Source organism: Lonchura striata, chromosome 6, assembly GCF_046129695.1.
Source record: "Lonchura striata isolate bLonStr1 chromosome 6, bLonStr1.mat, whole genome shotgun sequence".
Classification (NCBI taxonomy): Eukaryota; Metazoa; Chordata; class Aves; order Passeriformes; family Estrildidae; genus Lonchura; species Lonchura striata.
In genome coordinates this window covers 30,205,001-30,227,488 of record NC_134608.1, presented here as the reverse complement: position 1 = coordinate 30,227,488, position 22,488 = coordinate 30,205,001, and the positions used below count along the sequence as shown (strand labels likewise).

The window sequence follows — 22,488 nt, the reverse complement described above, 5'->3', positions numbered from 1 at the left end:
TAATAACACCCACTTACAACAGTATGTTAATGTTTATAATAGAATAAATAGGATTGTCTTAATTTGGATTTTTTCCTAAGAAACAGAGATCACCATATTAATGTAGCACATATTTTTGCAACACAAGTGGGTTTCTTTTGTTATATGGTGAAAGAAATTCAGTGCTTCTAAGTACATCATCATCACCTCTATATACACCAATTAAATATAGGGTGCAACTTTACTATAGACACATTAGTACTGAGTATTTCCAAAAAACATTACAAATGAGAAAATTATACAGCTTATATTTTAAAACTAAAGTAAGTTTTCAAAGGCTTAAGTTCTTTATGCTTTCTCATCTTAATTTAAAAAGATGCAGTGTAACACACAGCAAGAAGGTAAGGGAGGTTTTATTCTCTTAAGAAAGACAAAATAAAAAAAAAGGGAAGTTGCTCTCCAGAAGATTTTTTAGGGTTGTCAGACTGTTATATTATAAACAACCTTATTAGTCCTTTATAATTACAATAGGTACCTCTGGACAAGATCGAGCAGACATGACAAATGCTTCCGACTTCTTTTTAAATCGAACCTGGAAGGTCATCGCTGAACAAACAGAATGCTATACAACTGGGGCCATAAATTGTGAAAGCTAACAAAAAGGTAAGTTTTTTAATATTAAAAATTGAAATGATTCTGTTCAGAATTTTCTGTGTAAAATCTGGGAATAGGAGAATGAAATAGTTGAAAAAGAGTAAATAGGCAAAGAAAAATAAATCTAGAAACTTTATTATCAAAACATTTTTTTTGGCAGTTGAACCTCTATTTTACTATTACAATGTCTTTAGAGTAGTTGCTTTATTTTACAAACATTGCCATATAGATAACACCTTAATGAGTATTTATCCATGTTTGCATTTACTTTTTTTACAGCACTATGATGAAATTATGGACAGTTAAAATAAAACCAGTCAGTCACAAATCCATGGGATTTGCTTGCTGCTATCCTCACATCAAGTCAGTAAAAGGATAGCATACTACTGTGCATTTTTCTTAACATTTTTATTTTGTTTTAGAATCATTTAACAGTACTGGTAGTTTTGGATTCAATTTAATTTGCATGGAGATAAACAGTAACTTAAGTGACTGGAACTGGAAACCAGTTGATGGATTCACTTTTAACCTCATATTTCAGTTTGGAGAGGAAATGTAAGGATTGAATTAGAAAGCTGTAAACTCTTGATGAGAATTAGTGGTATAGAACAGAAGAAAACGAAACCTTCAGTTATTTTCCTTACAGTTAGGCTGAATGAAATTGTAAATCAACAAAAGATTTGGACAGCATTCAAATCAACAGCTTTACCTAATAAAAGTTCTAACAGAGCACTGAGCATACCATTTGAAACAAATATGAAATAAATATGAAATATGAATGACTTTAAAAAGAACCATATGAGAAGCAAAACAGTAAAATCACCAAAATTCAAGCAAAGGAAATTTGAACTGAAATGTATGATGGGCAATTAAGTACCTATTTTGACAATTCTAAGTGGTCAAGTTTTTAAAGTATGACACAGAAACCTTAACCTATCTATATATGAGTGATAAATGAGGCATTTTGTGTCATTACATTCCCATAAATCACCTTCTTTAACTGCTGATGGCTTTTATCAGCTCTAACCTTTTCAAGCTTCTATCAGAGCGCTAACATTTTCAACTTTGACACATATGCAGTTTACAAATTCTGCAGCTGATTAACTCTGGACAGAAACTCATTGCCATCATCTTCTTCAAGTTTGGTTACAGCTTCAGTGTCTCAAAAACTCACAGGCATCCTTCGTATGCCAGAAAATACCACTTCACTTTGTTGGGCTGGGTTGAAAAGGACCCAAGATATTTCTCCTTTTGGAGCAATTAAATGAGAATATACTTTCAAAAGTAGTCTTCTACAGAAAGACAGAAATATGTGTAATTTTAATTAATTTAAAATAAACAGTTTTCCAAAAGAAAAGAGATAAAAGTAATATGATTAATTTTACATACTTTATAATATAAACAAGCTTGGAATAAAAAAATTTGACTACACAAGAAATGTTGCTGTAAAAGTTTCTGACATAAAAAATACAAAATGTTGAAAAAATTCTAGTTATTGCAGTGTATTGTATATATGACATTACAGAATATTGCAATTATAAACTGATTGGTATCATGGATCCTTAAATAATTTTGTGGGATCCCTCACTAAATTCCTCTCACAACTATTTTGTGAGTTGTAAAGATTATAAATAGCAATATCTTGAAACTATGCATTTCAAAGATTCCATTTCAGCATTTCAGCACTTAGAACATTAAATGAATTCAGCCATGATATATATTCAGAATACAATAAATGAAAGAGCAGAAAAAAAGGAGGAAAAAATGTTTTATCCTGTGTAAAAAACCTAGAGATTTCAAGGAACACCAGCTTTCTGTAGGAACTAAAATTACCTATTTGCCTGACACATTCAAATTTAGCTACAAATAGATGATAAAATAGTTTATAAAATCATATCTAGGTGTTTTTCTAACAAAACATTTTAACTTACTGTACTATTCCAACAATATGAAGACAGCCATACAGTAGCTCATTCTGCCTTAGTAGCATCAAGACATAGTAAGAACAGTACCAGAGCTTTAATCTAAACACTTGTATTTGTGCTATTTTTTAAATTTAAAAACATACAGAATATAATTACAGATGTATTTCATCTATTGAAACAGCAGTGACTCATTCACTGAAATTAATTTCCAAGATATAATTTATCTAGACACTGAAACAAAGCCGAGGTTTAAAGAGATACTGTCTTCAATAATATTAGTGAGACTGAAATTTTTATGTTGGTTGTGTTTCTACTGGAAGCCTGGTACTTCAGATGGTATTAGTTTTGATAAGAGCTAACTAGACATCAGACCTAAATAATGAAACATGAAGAGACAGGTTTAGAACATGTAAATAGGAATGTCTGCAGAGATTCTAATGCAGCTGATTGTGTCTTGTTGACAAACAACACATCTTAGAAAAACAGTGGATGAAGGAAAAATTTTTGCAGCATCACAACTAATTTAGCCTTGCAGTGTCAATATTTAAGGCCTACCCATAAAAAAAATGAAAGTTCTTTATTTCACTAATAATGTCACACAACAGAGAAGCCTGCAGTTACACTTTGACAATTCAGATGTAAATCTTGGAATGTCTATAAGTATTCATGACAAAGGCACATTTATCATTTAAATAAAAGGACATGATTTCCTGATGTTCATATCAAAGACTAGTGATGGATGAGAACATGCTAATCAAATGAAAAGAAGGAACACAGATGCTTACTATTTAGATTAAGAGAGGGGAATGAAGACCTTTTTCCTAAATAAAGATCTAAACATTCATAAAGTATACACACAAACATATACGTAAATGTATATAACACACTGTGTATGCTTAGGAGCTTGATATATTCTCTAGCAGAAATGCTACAAATGCTAACTAGAATAACTGCCAATTTACTAAAGGGCAGAAGAAGCCATGTAACACTGATGTTGATAAACTCCAGTTAATTGCTTATGAATTTATACATTCAGAAGCAATTTCAGCTTTCTTCTATTAAAATTCAACAAGTAATAAAACAGAATAATGTAAGGGGTTTTTTTGTAACTTATTTTCTAATGCCTTAGGTTTAAATTATACTTCTGTAACATCTTATGTCACATAAAACCGCATAAAATCAATCTAAATATTACTGAAGACAAAAATATAGACTACTCAAATGGGATGCAATATTGCAAGATAAATGTGGAACTTCAGAGCCAAATTTTATTGGAAATTTTTACGTTTTTGATACTCAAGTCATCTTACTTCAGTGTCTTGCTTTATGTGTACCCAAATTTATCCAACTAATTATGCATGTTTAGGAAGAACTAATAAACATCAAGAATTTTGCTTATTGAGCATGAGAGTCACAACCACAGTGAGAGTTACAGCCACTGAGACAGCCCAAGGTTTGTTGTTTGCAGATCCATATGCAGGGGCAAGGTCCCATGAGGTTCAATGATACTTTCTCAAAGTGCTGTCAAATTTTGGCAACATGCAAGTCCTTAAAATGCATCTTTCTCATACTCCTATAAAGAGGTAGTAACTACAAAGAAAAAATCCCTCTTATACTTTTCCATTAAAATTCTGAAATGACTGAAAACTTCTTGATATCCTCAAGAAAGTCACTCTAGTTCTGAACAGAGAAAGAAAAGCCTCTTTGCTAACTGGAGAACAATTCATCAAACATACTTGTTTATACCTTGCTGTAGTTATAAAACAAACAGAGTACTAAAAAACTGAAAATAATTTAAGAAATGAGGCCCCATCACACAGTTTTCAAGAATTTACAAGAAGGAACATTTTACAGTCTCTACAAAAGTACATAATTGAACATAAACTGGTGGTACTGAGGCAGAAAAAATATATTTGAATGAAAAATTTTCTTAATGCAACAATGTATTTCTTATTGTTAAAATAATTTTCACCTGACCAGAAATGCATTTGAAGTTAAGAATTATATAATGCAACATTTAAAAAAATTACACTAACACCAACAAGCATTTTGCTCTGCCACTCAGAATCTGTAGGAAGACACATCTGATGATGTGCTTAATGCAACTTATCCAAATATCCTTAGTGCCTCCATTAACACAAGATTAGTGTTCTAGGGAAGCAGAATCTTGTGTTGTGGAAAGAGGAATCCATATTGTACAATCCCTCAGAATAAACAAAATGTAGGAAGTTTCAATATATATATTTCAGTCTCATCTTTAATCAAAAGAAACTCTCTCATAGCTCTCACAGATGCTGAATGTAAACGTGGTACACTATAGTGTATTTCTTTTTCCCTAAGCCAAGATTTAGACACAAGGAATTTGTGCAACTGAGTGGAAATGTGATTCCTGTCCATTAACTGCCCAGGGACTACTGAATCTACTAATTTTGTACTTCAAATTACTTAGACTGTGCATTAACCTCACCAGTCCCATGCTTTTAAATGCTTTATTTACTGAGTCCTATCTGTAATCAGCTATTGACATTATTTATTTTTTCCTTATATTAGTACATATAGTTTTGTATTCTATACATAGTAATTTATCATTTAAGATATTAAAGGCTGCTTAAGACAAACAAAATTCCTCCACCTCTTGGACCTTTTTTGAAAAATTTACTGGATGCTCAATATATATAATATTCAATAGCATGTGAGAATAATTTTTATGCAACTCTGATAGTTAGAAAGATAGATAACTCAATTATTAGATCATCTATCAAAATATTCAGATGTGTAAGAGGCTACTAAAAAGATTGATGACTGAGAAAGTCCACTGATTCTCTAGCCATCATATCCACACATTTGGCTAGACAACATTTTTCGCTGCCTTCACAAGCAAGCTTCATTACCCATCACTCCACTGAAAAGAGTTTATTATGAGGCTGCCATCTTGGCAAGACTATTATTTAGATGATAAATGTTGGGGGGAAAAGAGTGTCTAGATTTTTTTTTTTAACATGAGCTTTTTGACAGATAAAACAAACAGCATCTACATTTCTAATTAACTTAAATTTGGCATATACAAATATAGGTCAGTATAGCTATGATATGCTATTAGATTATCTTCTGTCTGAATCTTGCCCTTAATTTGCAAAATGTAAATTAACTAATTAGAAGAAAAGCAGCATTATTTGTGACAAAATGCTGCTTCTACTTTTTTTGCTTTGTGACATTTACGATCAACTGTAGTCCTTCATTCTAACTTCTAGTAGATGGATAATTATGCTCAAACTAATTTATTAGGCTTTTAGCATTGTAACCCAAATAAAAACTTGAGATTTCTGAAGGCAAAGAAGCACAACAACTATAGCATGTAGCTAAATTACATACTTGACAGTTTTACTTCATTCACAATAATACGGTCTTAACATAGATTGCATGTATACAGGTACGAATATTTTCACTTTCAATGTTCAAGTACCTGACTCAAAGGAAATCCCCTATTAGTATTCTTAAAATTTCCTTGAAGTCTCTGCATTCCTTCTGAGTGTGATGCACAGTAACAATAATATGCTTTGTTCATTAGTACTAAAGAGTTAAATTTCACTTTAGATGCCTATTACCCTCTTCAATTGTCATTTGAAATGGATTAGAATAGCACCTCCAGAGTTAGAAAAAGGAAGAGGAAGCTGATCATTCTTGAGTTACAGCCCAGCAACTTGACCTTGTTAAATAAAAAATATATGATATCATAGCTTACAGTAAGGCATTCTTTTTGCTTTGGATTGGTTTTAACTAGTAGTAGATAGATAAAGAACCAACACTAAAAGATACATTGAAAATGTCAGATGTAAATGTCAATTAAAAATTACAAGGAATTCTGAAAGGTAAGGTCTGTGGGGGGTTGACATTCTTTGACATAGTGGAGTGTGTGCAACCAGGCCTTTGGCAAGAATAGCAGGATCTATGCTGTCAGCTCTTATTGTACATAAACTTAGATGCTTGTCTAATCTGAATGAGAAATACCAGGAGAACTGGAGCTGAAGCCTTGCAGTAATATGGAAGGAAGCTGAAAATACTCTATCTAAACCATATGAATTTCCTGTGACAAGAAAATATTTAAGAAAAATATAAGGGAAAAATAAGGTAAACAAAGACATATACTGCTTCATTTACTATTTTTTAAGTTCAGGATGTAACAATCTAGTAGTGAAAGAGGCTTACATAAATTCATTAAATTATAATGAAAATCCAGTTTCATGCCTGTATGACATACAATACCTAAAGAGAACAATGCATGAAAATATATACTTAATATCAATTACTCAAATACAAATGATGATATTAATAAAATATAGTCTGCTCCTTCTCTGCTTTGACAAAAATTAGCTTTGATACAAAAATAAAACAAACTACAATACTCAGCGAAACAAATAACTTATGCTATGCATGAGCCATGGTCTCAGTGAAAATGCCTTCATACTCTGTTGTTCAACCACATAGTTGAAGAGAGCATGGCAGGTTTAAACATGATTTATAACATTGCTTTTGAGCTGGAGCAAAAAATATATTTTTCATAAGATACATGTTGATTTTTATACTGTTCACGTGTCATAAATAAAGACAAAAATAATTAACATGAAATGCTGTTGGAGATAGGCTGAATGTATGCAGGACATTTGCGACGTGCAGAGAGATACACCTCTACATGTGTTTGCATATGTATATTTGAATGTACACTTGTATCTGTTATTCTTGCAGAAGAACACAGAATTTTATCATCTTCACAAAGTAGATTACTGCATTTTATACTAGAAAAATAGTACAAAATAGCATTTTTCACTGCTTTTAGTTATCTTCTTGTCTAAAAACAAACATATCTTACTCAGTGCTACTAAGGTTAGCAAGTTGGCATAGTAATTCGCTTAAAAAAAGTTAATTATTTTTGAAGAAACTTACTATATAAAGTCATAAGCAGTAAAAATCATCCTAAACTCTCTCTTCTATCTTCATCCACTTTTGTTTAAGACTAATTTAGTAATTCAAGTCGAGCCAGAAGGAAGAGAAAAAGGAACATAGCAAAACACAGCATGTGTGAAAATCTACAAGCATTAGATAGCTAAAGAAACCCTAAGTCCCTCAGTGTTGCAGTAAGGTCAAAACCTTTCAGCATTGTACCAGTGTGTCAAAATATGTCAACAAACCATCATACTTCAAGAAGAAGAATGACCTTTCAGTTCTTTATGTTTGGGCTGCTTTGGATACTGGGTATGCATGAACAGTTTTCCTACCCACTTGACAAATGTAACTCCCAAGATTTCTTCCAAGTCAAGTTGTTACAATGGTTTTCAATTCACCAAAACAATTTTTTAAACCATCGGCAACTGAAGAATACTATACTTGTTAACAGAACAGCCATCTATAAACCCACAGCAGATCTCCCTCTTCCCCTAAGACCAATCAGACAACAATTATTACTTCAACAGTCTTCACAGTAACCTGTTAAAAACAATTTAAAGAGATTAATAGCAAAAAATGCATGTAATTCTGATCGCCTGATTCAGACTTTGCTTACATACAATCCATCCTTACTGTCAACTGTAAATTAATTTGAACACAACGCTTTTCTCACAAAGACCTAGGAACACATGATCTGTGTTTGTGTTGTGAAATACAATCCTTTGCATCATTTTTGTTTGCACTTATCTGAATTAAATACCCTTTTATTAATCTACAGGGCTCTATGATTATTTAATAATTTTACTATGACTTATAGCTATAAACTGAAGTCCCAAGATCAGGCTTAATTAACAACACAATGAATTTAGGCTTCAAAGAAGTGTGATTATTATTTTAAAATTACTTACAGGAAACTTGCTATTATTTATTCTTTCAAAAAAGCAGAAGCACAGGACTAAACATTTAGAATGCAAACAAATGGTGGAAGGAATTTAGTACAGAGATGAGTTACCATTTTTATTCAAAGAGAAGATGAAATGTTTCTTTTTCACTATGTGAAATTGTCTTTAGTTTAATCACAGTGTCAAATATGACATTTTCCTATGTTTTTCCTCACCTATTGTAAAGTTTCTTTAGCTAATAATGACGTCAAGCTATCTCCTGGGACTCTCTAGAAATTACATTCCAGACTGTACATATGCCTTAGCCATGCTTCAAGAGGATAGAAAATGTAAATTGCTGTGTTTGAGTTTGTATCTTACAGCAAGTCAATGACAGTGCATCGACTAATTACTGTTTGAACCATGTGTTGCTGATCTGTATATCCTTAGAAATCAGCAGTCATGCCTGTCAGCTCTGACTACCAGACTTTTACAGCTAGGACTCCAATTTTTAATTTAAGTTTAAAATAAGTAATAAAATCAGACATTTTGGAGAAAAGAAAAAGAAACAGCAACATTCATCTAAACCCTAAAACAATTTACAACATGTTCACAGACCCCATTTTAAAATGCAATCTGAGTAACGTGCTGTTCATGCTCTCCAAATTACCTCTGGTCACATTAACTATTCAATAGCTTTTATTCTCATAGTTACAACAAAAACACTAATGTAGACCAGTGACAAATGAAAAGTGTAGTATCTACTACTTGGGCACAAAGCAATTCTATTTTGTACATGGAGTTTCTTTGTTTACCTAGTGGCAGTGTAAGCTACAGTCTGCTCAGTGGATGCCACTGCTCTGGAGGAATAAACATACTGGTTTATACTTCCCCCCTTCTGGAGGGAAGTATATTAATCACTTTTTACTAAGTTTATCTAGTATATAAAATAGCTTTTTTCCCTAAAACATAACTCTGCAAAATCAATCTGGAAACATGGAAGACCAAACTTGCCTTTACATATTTCTTTATTATTGAAAAATCTCAATATCTAAACAACATCTTAAATTATAACTGTGCAAATTCACTGACAAGGTACACTTTGTACATTTTTAATGTGAAGCTTAATTTGAAGATGAGGTTGCAGTGCACCACTGCAACTGAAAATTGCTTAACAATACCATTGATGTATGAGCCATAAAAAACCTCACTAAGCTGTCCCTGCAGAACTCAGAGTAATAAAAAGGTGTTCTTCTGCACTGAGGTGAACAGACATGGTTGACTGCATCTAGGGAGCTGTTCTGTTAAATGAGAAAGTGCCATTTCTTTCCTGTCAGTACAGACCAATTTAAGACATTCACAGATTTAGTTAGCACAAAGTACAGGATTTAATGAAATACACACATAACAGCAAACAAGCCCCCGCTATGTTCAAAGCTTTCAGTCAGATTCTGAATAAAACTCATCTTACATCTGTGACATGTGAGAAAAGAACATAGAAATTTTTCCAGTTTGACTTACGATTTTTAGATAAGCAATAAAAAAGCTGAACAGAAAAGGTCTAAATCCTCTCACTTCCATTCCTTTCAAAGTATCTAGATTTTTGTTCCTATCCCCATCTAACAGGTGATACAGATTTCTTTTGAATTTCATTTCTGCTTCAAGTTCAACCAATAGATCAGGTTTAAATAATCCTAAACTATTACTTCAGTGTCATTTCATCTCTATTGTGAACTCATGCTTGCTCTCCAAATAATTTCTTTCACGAGGAAAGGAGACACAAAGGTGTGGTAAATTGACTGAGAATCTGGTTGTCTTTTGAGAGACCTCTGCATAGACTGATTAAATAATACAAAATTGGTTCACAGTTTGTGCAGTTACACCTGTGTTCTTTCATATAAATAGTTCCAGAGACAAGAAAGTGAACTGTCTAACATACATACAAGCCTAACCTGTCAACATGTGTTCATTAACTCAACTGTCATTTATTAGACACTACAGTAATTCAGAACTCACTTCAGAAGATGTGGCTCTGTCAGCTTGGCCAAGCAATACCAAAATTAAAACTAACAGGATTTATTCTTTAAAAAATCCCCACAAAAATCTACCTAATTTCCATAATTAACCTAAATTTTTGATTTGGGGTGTAACTAATCTTACTATGGAGAGTTCTAGTTTCCTTTATACAAATGTAAATTCATTATATTTAAGAATCAACCATTTTGGTAGTTGTTTCCCATACAAACAGCTGGAAGAGTAGATTTAGAAAAATACCAAAATTACTTCCAAAATGTTTTATTGATCCATGTATCATTCCAGTCTAGCTTTTGCAACATTAAAGATACTTGACTAACAGCACAGTGAGAGATGTTATTCCATTTTTGAATTTGAATTATTAATTGGTCCATGTTAAAATTAAAATGAAGTTAGCAACAACTTGGTTTCTTGATAAGAGCGTAAGAGAAGTTTCCTTTGGAAATGTCAGATGCAAATGGTGCACACTATTCTCAGATGTTTTACACGAAAATGAGGATAGACCCTCCACAGCACAAAAAAAAACAAAGAGGCAGAAACTGCAATGGTGATTTTATTACAAAGAACAACTGGATCAGTGCCTTCATTTTACCTGTCAATGCAAGTTTCACCACATCTCAACTTTGTATCTTTAAGCTCAAGTTATCAGTTTAAAATTCACTTCTTGGAGGCATTCTTCTCTGATACCATAATGGATGCCTTCAAATACACCCTTTACACTCAGAAAATATTCCTGTACATCTCAGTACATCTAATAGTCTTCTTCCAGCCTGAGCTGCTCCATTTCCTTTACACTGGTGTGCAGATTCAGCACTGTTTGCATCAAAATCTTTCCTGCCATTCTCACCATTGGCCTAGATATTGTATATACTCAATTTTCTACAACTCTTCTAGACTACAATATCATCATGCAACAGTCGACAGCCTTCCACGTTTCCCATTACCTTGACGCAAGTTTTCCAATTCTCTGCTTTCTGGGATTGTCAAGTAAGAGCAGGTCATTTTCATATCAATCAAGAATGTTGAGAATAATTCTGCAGAGTGTAATTCTACATATTGATGATGTTATTATCAAGATCTGTTTTCCCTTTCGCTGCTGCCTTCTATTGAACCTGCTTTTAAGGTATGGTATTTCCAAAGGTAATGCAATTTATTTTCACATTCAGCGGAAATACTAATGGTCACCAGACTAGTCTCTGATATTGACACATGTTCACACACTTGTGCCATGTTCTCCACCATCCCTCTAATGGTCTCTTGTGGACACTGAGAAGATTTCTAAATTTTTGCTTTAAAAAAATCCGTTATTGAAATTGTAATTTGCCTTACTGTCTTGCTTAGAGTTCTAATACATAGAAAAATGGCATTGAAAATGAAGCACTGGAAAAAATACTCCAGTGAGGAGGTGTCCAGTACCATGGACACCTTTCCATGGTATTTCCCCCTTTATCCTGCAAATACTTACTGCATTTTCAACTTGAAGATAACTGTAATTATTGCTTCAAATGTACAAAAGAAATACTTTATTAATAAATAACCACTGTGAAACAGTACTGTCCTACTTACAATTACAATGAGCAGTGATGTGCTTTGTACACAAATCCCACTTGGTTAGACTGGGAAGATTTTTTAACAAATTTGTTACTTTGCACATATTACAGAACATTACAACCTGACTTTGTAAGTCAGGTATTAAAAAAATATAACTTCTGTACCAAAATAACTTACTCTGTCACCTGGCATGACTGTAAAATCACCATATATATTTGCTGCATGTTAACAATTAACATCTCAATTTTTCTTTTTAAAATGAAGTCCTATTTATCCATAAGGAAAAAGAATAGAAATATACCTGTTCCAGTAGCTCCAAAACTGGTCCTGCAAGTGGGCTTGGTGGCTACTTTCATCACCAAATGAGGCTTTGCTTTCAATCCAGTGAATTATGTGTCCTTCCACAGCTAGGGTGACAGTAGAAAATAGACTGAACTCTGAAAATCACACTCAACAGCCTCTAAGATTGTCTTAGGGAACATTCTGTTTACTCCACAATCATGCTCCATAATTCATGCTTGTAACTGTGTTACATATTTGTAAAAAATATCTTTCAAATATGTACATAAGGCATTTAAAAGAACACCAGAAAATACTTTTAACAGATAATCACATGAATTTCAGTTTAATTACACCCTGTTCCACACATCTGCATTTATTTTAACAGAAAGAGAATGCAAATAAAAAGAGATTAGACTAAGAAGCAGTTGTATTCTTCTACTACCCTTACTTTGTTAGAAGGTAGTTGTCAGGTAAGAAATTGGAAACTTCTGCTGAATTATAAAAACAGTTAGCTAAGCTGCTAAAGACAGACACTTGCAACCAATCCAGAATGGAAGGTATAAGAAAGAGAAGGAAATTTATCCTGGACATGTGTCTGCTTCCTTTCTTTTGTAAAACCAGCAATGTTTAATCAGAAAGAAGTTAGGAATAAGAAGGCTTATGTGGAAAAAAATGTGGTTTTGAATTTGTTTCTTTCTATGCTTTGATATTTGCTTTGGTTCATGTCTTTCCTAATTTCTTGCAGGAGTGAACTACTAATATTAATAAAAGAATAATTTTTTTAAAAAGGAATGTCCTCTCTGAAACTGACAAAGTAATTTCACAGAAAAAATAATGAGCATCACTCTAAGAGACCATTCTTTCTCCAAAAAGTTGTTGTTGGGTATTATTGCTAATATCTTTAAAAATGCTACCTTTGAGTTACCTACAATATCTACAACCATCATGCTTTAGTCTAAATTTGACTTGGATTGACGTTTTCAGAGAACATGCAAACCTAGAAGCACTACACAGAAAGATTACAAGACGCTATAGCAGCAAATGATTGATCACAGATGGCAAAATTACCCAGGGGATCTGGGAAAATAACTCATGAAGTACCATACTAAGCTCTATGTGCCACCACTACCTTGCTATCAGTAACCCTGTTAACTTGTGTAGGCCTATACCACTACATCCTTCCCCACTCCCAACACCTTTAGAGCCCAGGAGATATAACAGCTGATGTATAATCAGCTCAGAGGCTCTTTCTAAGAAACCTCTGCCTTTCCTAGGTATGTACTGAGTCATAAAGAAAAGAATCCAAGGATTGCTATACCTTAGTTCAGATCAGACAACAGATAGAACATGATTTCCTGTAAGTCTCAAGTGATATAATAATTTAATAATTTGAAAGAAACAATGCACTATTATTATTTGAATTTGAGACAAATATATGCAAACGAATTAATGACTATTTTTAACCTTCTTTCTTATAGGGTAACATTACAAAAATAATATTTTGAGTGTTCCCTGGTTTCCCCTCTCAAGAATTAAAAAAAATAGCTGCTTTTCTAGTTTCTTTTTTATCAGGCTCTGGAATACATGGGACATAATCTCATGTTTCTAATATAAACGTGGCTACCCTTAGCACCAAGTATGTACTGTGTTATTATGGTCCCCATTACTGGGCAATCTTACTAATGTATACAACTTTCTGAAGAGCAGGTAAAGAGGGAGGCAGGCTCTTTTCAGTGGTGTCCAGTAACAAGACAAGTGGCAATGGGTACACACTTAAACACAGGAGGCTCCACCTGAACATCAGCAACCACTTTTTCACTATCAGGGTGCCTGAGCATAGGCACATGTCACGTAGAAAGGTTGTGGATTCTCCCTCCTTGCTGATATTCAAGAGCTGTCACATGGCCTCAAGACCAGAAAAGGTAGATGAACTTTAACATGACCTTTATACTTACTTTTTACCTTATTCTTTCTTGCTATTCAGGCTTTTAAAAAAAACAGTAAAGAACTGCAGATTTGTATTTGGATCCAAAGTGATGGCAAAAGAATAACTGCACAATGACAAACCTTTATGCAATGACCTACAGGTGTAATATAATAATCTTCAGACTACTTTGAACTGATTATTTCTAGAAGTAAAAACATTTATAGCTATTTCAGAGTTTAGTTCAGAATACATTAGAGGGAGCAGGGATTTGGGGGTTTTTACTGTTGCTTTTTTTTCCTTTTTTTGATAATGATATAAAAACATGCAAAGACTAAAGAAGAAACACTGGTTAATACAATTTAGGATCAAACCTCTCTGACTCAAATTAGAGGTTCTTAAAATTATTGGGTAACTCCTGAAGAGACTTATTTGCAGTACCCTAGAATATGATTCACTAAGTAGCCATAGTATTTTACCATGGGTACTTCTACACAAAATAATAAAAATTCTTTTAAAAGACTTACCTACTGGCACTTCTAAAATAAAGTCTGGTGTTTTGTCATAACCCTTTGCACGAAGCTGATCTTCAGCTGTACATAGAAAATAAGAACTACTGTTTATAAAACTATTCCATTAAGTAGACAGCAGCATAATTAATTTCATCCTAAATAAGAGTGCAAGAATTACTAATGCAGTCATACGTATCTTTCTTATGCATGCAATGCTGTGTCAGATTAAATGAACCTTTGTATAAAACCTGAAGCATGGATATAAAAATGCTTCTTTGTCATCCCTGCATTTTTATGTCTTCATTATAAACATCATTAATTCAAGCCGTCATACAGTATTTTATAACCTCCAAATATTCAAAATAAAGAGGTATATTCACTGATTGAAAGAAGAGTCTCTCCACCTTTGGATGTGCTAAGATTAAGCCTACCGACACCACAAATGTAGCTATGCCATCACTCTTGTCTTGGTTTTATTTTTAATGTTAACATAAAGTTGTTAAAGAAAAAAAGCAAGAAAATCTTTCTGTCCCAGAAATTTATCAAAGTAAAGAAGAGTCATAATTTTAGTTTATATTGCATTCTGGATTCTGTAGAATTTTTATGATTTCTGAACATAAGAAGATTGAGACATTCTGCTAACATTACATCTACAACTTTATTGCTTAAAATCATTAGAGCTGAGTACTTCAAGAAATAATAATGAGTGAGCAAGACAAAACTACAAAAAGCAAAAGATGCTCCCTTTAAAAAAAGAGGAAAAAAAAAAGAAAGGAAAAAGCCCATGCCACCCCTTAATATTTTTAAACTATTGTCCTTGATTTCTGATACCATTACATTGTATTTCTGAAACACCATTCTCCATTAGAATTTGGAGTGACCTGGTCATTCAATTCCAGGCATGGCTTTCTGTCTTCACCCAAGCTCAACTAATGGCACTACCTAGTAACAAGTAAGGCTGTGTAGCCCCTTAACACCTTCTGGGCTGTTGACATTGCCATGCATCCCATTCGCCTTTCTACATCACCTTTGATTAAAATTAATGGTCCATTCTCACTGTTGGGTAGCTTATTTCCAATCCATTTATCAGCTTAGGACAGTAGTTTCATGGCCAATGTTCAGAACTCAGTTTTTGAATACTTTGTGAAAATCCTGAAAGGTCAGCAGTTTGAGTCCCAGTAACATTTTAATAACAAGAAAAACATACTAACTTAAAAATCAAAATACTGTAATATTTCCAAAATCAAACCCTCCACTCTTTTTCATTGAAGAATATAACTCGGAAGCATTTTATACAGTGAACTAATTCTGAAATTGGGATAGAAGTAAATTTGGAAAGCTGAACATTCATGTCAGTATAAATTGCAATAGGTGTTTATTCTTTTTGTGTAGTACTATATATTTTTTTATACATTGTCATGTATACAGATAAATGATGTTAAGATCAAGAAGGTTCTAATTTAACATAATCTCTCAATAGAAAGTTTTATGTCATAACATAAAAATGAATTAATGTTCTATCTAATCTTTTAAAAAACCAACAAAACAACGAGTTAACTGCAACCTGCTCTTAATTGTTTAAAATAATCTAGCATAGACAATAGGATGTCTCAGCTGAAATTTTGTTCATTTAAGAGCAATAGAAATGGAAAGGTCAGTCTTTTCTCTCACATCTAACACATCTAGTACCACAAAATGAGGGAAATGAAACTTAAAAAAATGTACTGAAAGCCGAAACAGATGCAAACACGTTTCACAGGTCAATATGGCAGGTCTCTGAACCAGAGTCTGCGTCACCATTACTTTTAATATTCTTCAGCAGATTATTTTTTCAAGGGTGCCTGATTACTTTTAAAATCTTTTCCTATTAATTCATGACTTGCAAAAGAACATATTTTTTATTTCATATCTGATTCTAAATGTTTTCATGTGGTTTCTCCTAGCATTCTGTATTGTAATTAACATTGGAAAACATTAAAAACATGTTTATTATAGATGTATCTGTATGTGCAGAAATAGAACTTTGCATTACTAATTCTCCAAGTGTTTTGAAGCTTTATAACACTGGGAAAGAAATAATTACTGAAACTCCTCACAATCACCATAAAATTTTTATTTTAAACCATAACACCATCAAAAAGAAGTACTAACTTTTCAGCCCAGGTATGTTTCACATTGGTCCAGAAACTACAGAGGCAGCATTCTGCACCTCAAAAGATCTTTAAACTCCAGCATGGATTAAAAAAATAATTCAGTAACTACTTGAAAGCCAGCTCACAGCAGTTTTGACAGTTACATTTATAAATCCTCAGGTCTGAAAATTATGTGGAAACAGACCTAATAAGCAGTTTGTCAACAGATACCCCATTAATTCAGATTTTCAACAAAACTGCAGCTTCATATTTACCATAATGTTACACTCAATCAGAACCATTTAACACATCATTGTTCTTATATAGCCCTCCTCTGTTGATGCATGAATGAGCTACAACTACAAATTTAAGATTACAGCAGAAAACACTGATCAGATTTCACGATTTATATCCACTAGTGGGAACCAAAGGAGGATAAAGCTCAGTACCTCCCCATATATCTAAAAGCTTTCCTAACATATTCATGGTAAAGATACAAAAATAAAAATCCCATACGGAACTTAGAAGCTGGTGGCATTTCAGTATGGCATGTGAATCTGTGAGCCTGTTTTGATAAAATGCTTCTATTGATCACTTTAATCTCAGGCCAAGTAATAAAGACTGGAGGGCTGTGTTTTTGCTGAAAAGAGGACATGGTATATGAAGCACTTCTCGTGAAGTGTGAATTAATAAAATGTAAGCCCCATTAGCTTGTATAGGTTTCTAGTCAATTACAGGGTGAGCCTGAAGGTGTCACTTCTAATCTGTAGGCTTTGAAAGCCAACTGCTCTGGACACAGACAAATTCTGTCCAGAACCCAAAAAGCTGCTTCATGCTCAAAGACTATAGTGAGGCACTTCATGTCCACTGTGTCCTTTGACTGTACTTTCCTCTCTCAGGTGAACACATTTGATACAGTGGAATAGTATACTAATATTGGAACTGCAATATTTCCGTTTCTTTGAAATGTGTTAAAAAGTAATGGAATTACAAGCCATAAGCCATGTAAATCATAAGCCTTCTTCAAAACAGGAATGAAGTATTATGCAACAAAGCCTGAATTTGTAGACCTATGGGAAATACTGGCATCTCTTCTGTTTTTCTGGTGTTTTCTTCAAGCATTTTTGGAACTAGTTTTTCAAAAAGGAAAGGTTGGGGGACCTTTGCAAGGGACTTGGTAGGGTTCATCTTGCAGATACTTGGGAAAGTTTTTTTTAAGAATATCCCAAACACATCTAAAACTTGAAATACATACATAATCACAGACAAAAATACAAATCTTAACATATCTTAAATCATGACTAAACAATAATTCACTATATAAAAAATGTGAACAGCAAATTGAGCTCTCATTTCTATCTTCATATTCTAACAAGTTAACCCATTTCTAGATGTTTTAATTCGATAGCACAAGTTTCTTGGAGCTAATTTCTAAAGACAAAATTGATGGTTATGAAACAGTAAAATTTAAATGTGATTTTTATACTGCTTAAGCTTAAACAAGCCAAATAAAATGATAATTCATTGGGTTGAGGATCCCTTAGTGAGTCATCCAGTCCATTTCCTTGCATCGTGATGGAATTGATTTCATTATCAGCTTTGATAGATGAGTGTCAAATCCAGCCTTGAATTTTTCATCGAAGGTGATCCCACAACCGTCCCTGGCAAGTTTTTTTTTTACACTTATTGTTCCTAGAACTGTTTGGTATTTTAATTTGCCATCATATCTGCAATTACAGCTTAAGCCTTTTACCTGTATCTGCACTCTTACAGTCAAATAAGAAACCTACCTCTTCTAATTTTCATACTGTCATTTGCAAGCTTGTTATGTGATAGTTAATCCTGTCCTTTTTTCACTTTTCTCTAAAATAAAAGAGCACACTAATTCTGTTCTTAAAAAGCTCTGTAACACTTTCTAACTTCTTAAATTTGTTTAAGGTTTCCAAAATCTTGACCTGATCTTCTGACAGCTTCAGGAGAGATCACAGCTCCAGGTAAACCCAGCAAAATTCACACAAATTTAGTACAATGCTCAACCATTAACAGAAGACAGCATTTCACTTCACTTCACTGTCATCCACCACATAAGAAATCCAAGATTTAAGAAGTCATTGTTTGTGATCACATTTACAGAATGGATACTTTAAACATTAATCTTTGTTTCAACAGCTCTTATGTAAAAGAAACCTACTACAGGCTAAAATCAAAAAATGGAAGTAACTTCCTAACTAATTAATCCTTAAAGCAACTTTAAAAATTGTGAGTGTAAAAAAGAGTAATTGCATTGATTGGGAAGCAGGGGGCAAAAATTCAGCAGAAACTGCACAGCAAGGAAAATGAGTGAATCTTCGAGCAGTTTTTTAATACATAAAGCATTCTGAAGCTAATATTTCATATGCTTCTTCCTAAATCTCATAAGGCCTGGATTATGGCTAATATCTCATGACACCAAAAGTAATACTGCAGCAGATATTAAAGCATTTTTTTCAGCTACTTATTCTATAAAATATTAATTGCAAGCCTGAGCATGTGCTGTATATATAGTGTATTAGGTAACAGAGTTCCTGCTCAGTTCTAAATCAATAAAAGATAACATATATAGCATCAATCATATTTTACTCTTCCTTTACTACCTAATATAAGGAGCATTTGTGCTGAATTTTTTCCTAGATAAACAGTTACTAACACCTCTGAAGTTAAGAATTTACTGGATAGCCTCTGTTACAGATTCTTACCTATGAAAGAGAGATTTTTTTCCAAAAGCATTTCTCGCAGCAAGACTTCGTGCTCATGCCCAATAGCACTGATAGCTTTAGGTTAAGAAACAGAGGATTACTTTGGAAAACAGAAACATCATTAATTTATTTGCCTTCATCTGCATTTCAGAAGTGACCAGTGATTTGAACTCTAAGTTTTGAAAATCCTTGTGACTTTTAGAAGCATACATAACTTTGCAATAATCAGATTATTGTACCAACAGCATACACTTCATAGAATTAAAACCCATTTGACCATAGTTATTCAGTACATTTAAGGGCATTATTTCAATTTTTTCTTTAGTGGTTATTCTTCTAAGTATAAAAGAAAGTGTGATCCTAAAACATGCAGCAAAATACCTTTAAAGTTGCACTTTACTGACTCCAATTCTCCAATCCATCAAAGGATGAAACAAACTGATTTTCTTTCTTTATATCCTGAAATTGATAGGTACTACATTCATCTGAAACATCTTACTGTAAAAAAAACATCCTTTTAATTGATTTTTCAGAAGCATGAACTAGTATCAGGGAAGGATGAAATAATATTTTATAGTGAAATCCTTTTCACTTCACTGACAGCCTGTTGATCCAATGTGCTATTCCTTGCAATATGTACAAAAATCACCATATTAAATATTTTTAATGTATCCTCTTGGAGGTCAAAGTTCGATTCTGGAAGCTTTTAAGAAGAATCCTATGGAACAATATAATAAAAGATATTACATTAAAAGCAATTAAGCTCCAAATTCTGTTTAAAGTAACTTCTTAAAACCTAAACTACAGATCATCTTGCCATTACTCTTAGTTACTTAACTTATATGAACCCTTCATACTGAACAGCAAACAATTCTATGGAATCACTTCTTATGTACATACAGCTTATATCAATTGAAACTCTTATTTTGTTAAACTCTACTAACAACTTCAGAACAAAAGGGACAAATGAAGAATGGCAAAAAGGTAAGAAAAATACCACAAACAGAATTTACAATGCAGCACAAGCAAAAACACTTAGTCTATAATAATACCTGTTATTGATACATGGCAATGACCATGGGGCAAAACTTGTAAATAACATCACAAGCCATTTTCTACTCATGCAATCTAGCAGCCTAGTTTCCCGTAAGCATCTGAACTATTACTGAAAAATAGCCTCTTGGCATTTACAAAGAGGTTGACTTCATACTTTGGTCCATGCATATCCAATTAGATAGTTATATTTAAAATCAATATGCAATCCTTCAGAAGACATTACGCTTTTAAAACCTTAACTTTAAATTGATTTTTAACTATTTTATGCACCTCAAAATTAACATCTAATTCAGCAACATACTTGCAGTAATGCACTCACACAGCTTAGTATGAAACTTTTCTGTACCAGAATGGAATTGAAAAACTCCTCATTACTCTCATTGATGCCACTGCATATTCAACAACCAATTTGAGCCAGAATATGAGGAGGATATAAAAATCTTTTCTAAACTGCAAGAAACTAAGTTTAAAAATGGTTCAAAATTCTACATATGTGTCTTTGTTACTTTTAAACATGGCACTTTCCTAAGACTGCAGCCAGACTGCTCAGCCACAAAATATTAATCTTAAAATTCTGGATATGAAAACCAGTGATCAATAACCCTTTAAAATGTGTGGCTTATTAGATTAATCCACTTTCAGAGCACTTTGTTTAATCATGAAGATAATCTCAATGAATATTTAAAATTACAATTAAAAGCACAAAATACAAAGACAATTAGAACTCTATCCTGCTGCTGTTAAAATCAATGATGGTAAGGCTGAGGATGTAGTAGACACAAGTGTTTCTAGCAGAAAGTATTTTTAAGGAGTGACAATCACCTGTATCACAACTACATGAAGTAGTTTTTAATTGATACTAAATATTCACTGCAGCTTTCCTATCTGGCACCTCTACAGTGAAACCAAGATTTCCCCCCAAACTGCATGCAGAGATTCAGGCAAGGATTCTCTAGGACTTGGGAAGGATGTGCCTTACTAGCCTGCTCACTGATAGCAGGCCATGATTTTTTTGACCACAGACTGCAACAGAAGTGATGCTCCTGCAGAATTTTATTAAAACAGATTTGTGTTCTATGTGATCATTCCTACCAAATTACAATCTTAGTCTGGAATACCCAATGCCACGTGGAGTTCCCTCATGCACACACCATATGGATCTCTAATTAACTATTTCAACACTACAAAAAAATATCCCTGAAAATTCAGGATATATAAGGTTTTTTTACTACAGCTAAATCTCCTTTAATAAGAAGAGAAAATAAAAGAACTGGAGTGTCAGATGGGAGTTTAAAAATACTAATCAGTCAATCACACCTGACCTGCACCAGAAAAAAATTCAGTTAAAACTCATATTCATAACAAAGCAAAGCCATAATGTTGAACACTATGTATGAAACTTATTAATTTAATCACAGATTAACTAAGATTGGAAAGTATCTCCAGAGATCATCTAGTCCAACTCCACCAGTCAAAGCATGCTCACTTAGTCTTAAGCAAAAACCAGATATGCATTTCAACTGATCAAAACCAAAGAGGTTAAATCAGGCATATGAATGTGTAACCAGCAAACTGCCATCTCCCCATGGTCCATCTGATTTTTGTTAGTTAAGAGAAAGCTCTGCAGTGACCCCCTAGCTGACTGAATGTAAAAGAGAGGAGTATGAAATGTGTTTTGTGAAGCAGAACTTTATGTCAGGTTAAAGCTAGACACATCTCTTCCACACAGTCTAAGCTCATCAATTGTGAACCTAAAATTTTATGGGAAAGGATACTGTTTGATGCAGTCCACCAGTGGTCCATAACAACAGTCATTCACAGTACACTGCAGACAAATAAGAGAAGTAGTATACTGATGGGCAAGTACAAAACCATTATAGTT

The 22,488-nt window shown here is 33.2% G+C and overlaps 1 protein-coding gene and 1 long non-coding RNA gene across 4 annotated transcripts in view; one reads left to right on the top strand and one right to left on the bottom strand.

Annotated features, from left to right (window-relative positions):
• The window catches only part of CDIN1 (CDAN1 interacting nuclease 1), a 121,520-nt gene that overhangs the window by 46,650 nt on the left and 52,382 nt on the right, over window positions 1-22,488 (bottom strand). For 2 of the 3 annotated variants that reach the window (XM_021539303.3, XM_021539305.3), the window contains 4 exons: window positions 22,382-22,431; window positions 19,551-19,618; window positions 14,699-14,764; window positions 12,267-12,372 (listed from right to left, as the gene is read on the bottom strand). In XM_021539303.3, the coding sequence (XP_021394978.1) occupies window positions 12,267-12,372; window positions 14,699-14,764; window positions 19,551-19,618; window positions 22,382-22,431 (290 nt within the window). The remainder of the gene's footprint in view (window positions 1-12,266; window positions 12,373-14,698; window positions 14,765-19,550; window positions 19,619-22,381; window positions 22,432-22,488) is intronic. The other variant, XM_021539304.3, reaches the window with a different exon arrangement.
• Window positions 592-22,488, top strand: part of LOC110475281 (uncharacterized) — a 25,171-nt gene continuing 3,274 nt past the window's right edge. Inside the window, exons 1-2 of the long non-coding RNA XR_002466245.3 lie at window positions 592-642; window positions 18,754-18,809. This is a non-coding gene — a long non-coding RNA (uncharacterized LOC110475281). The remainder of the gene's footprint in view (window positions 643-18,753; window positions 18,810-22,488) is intronic.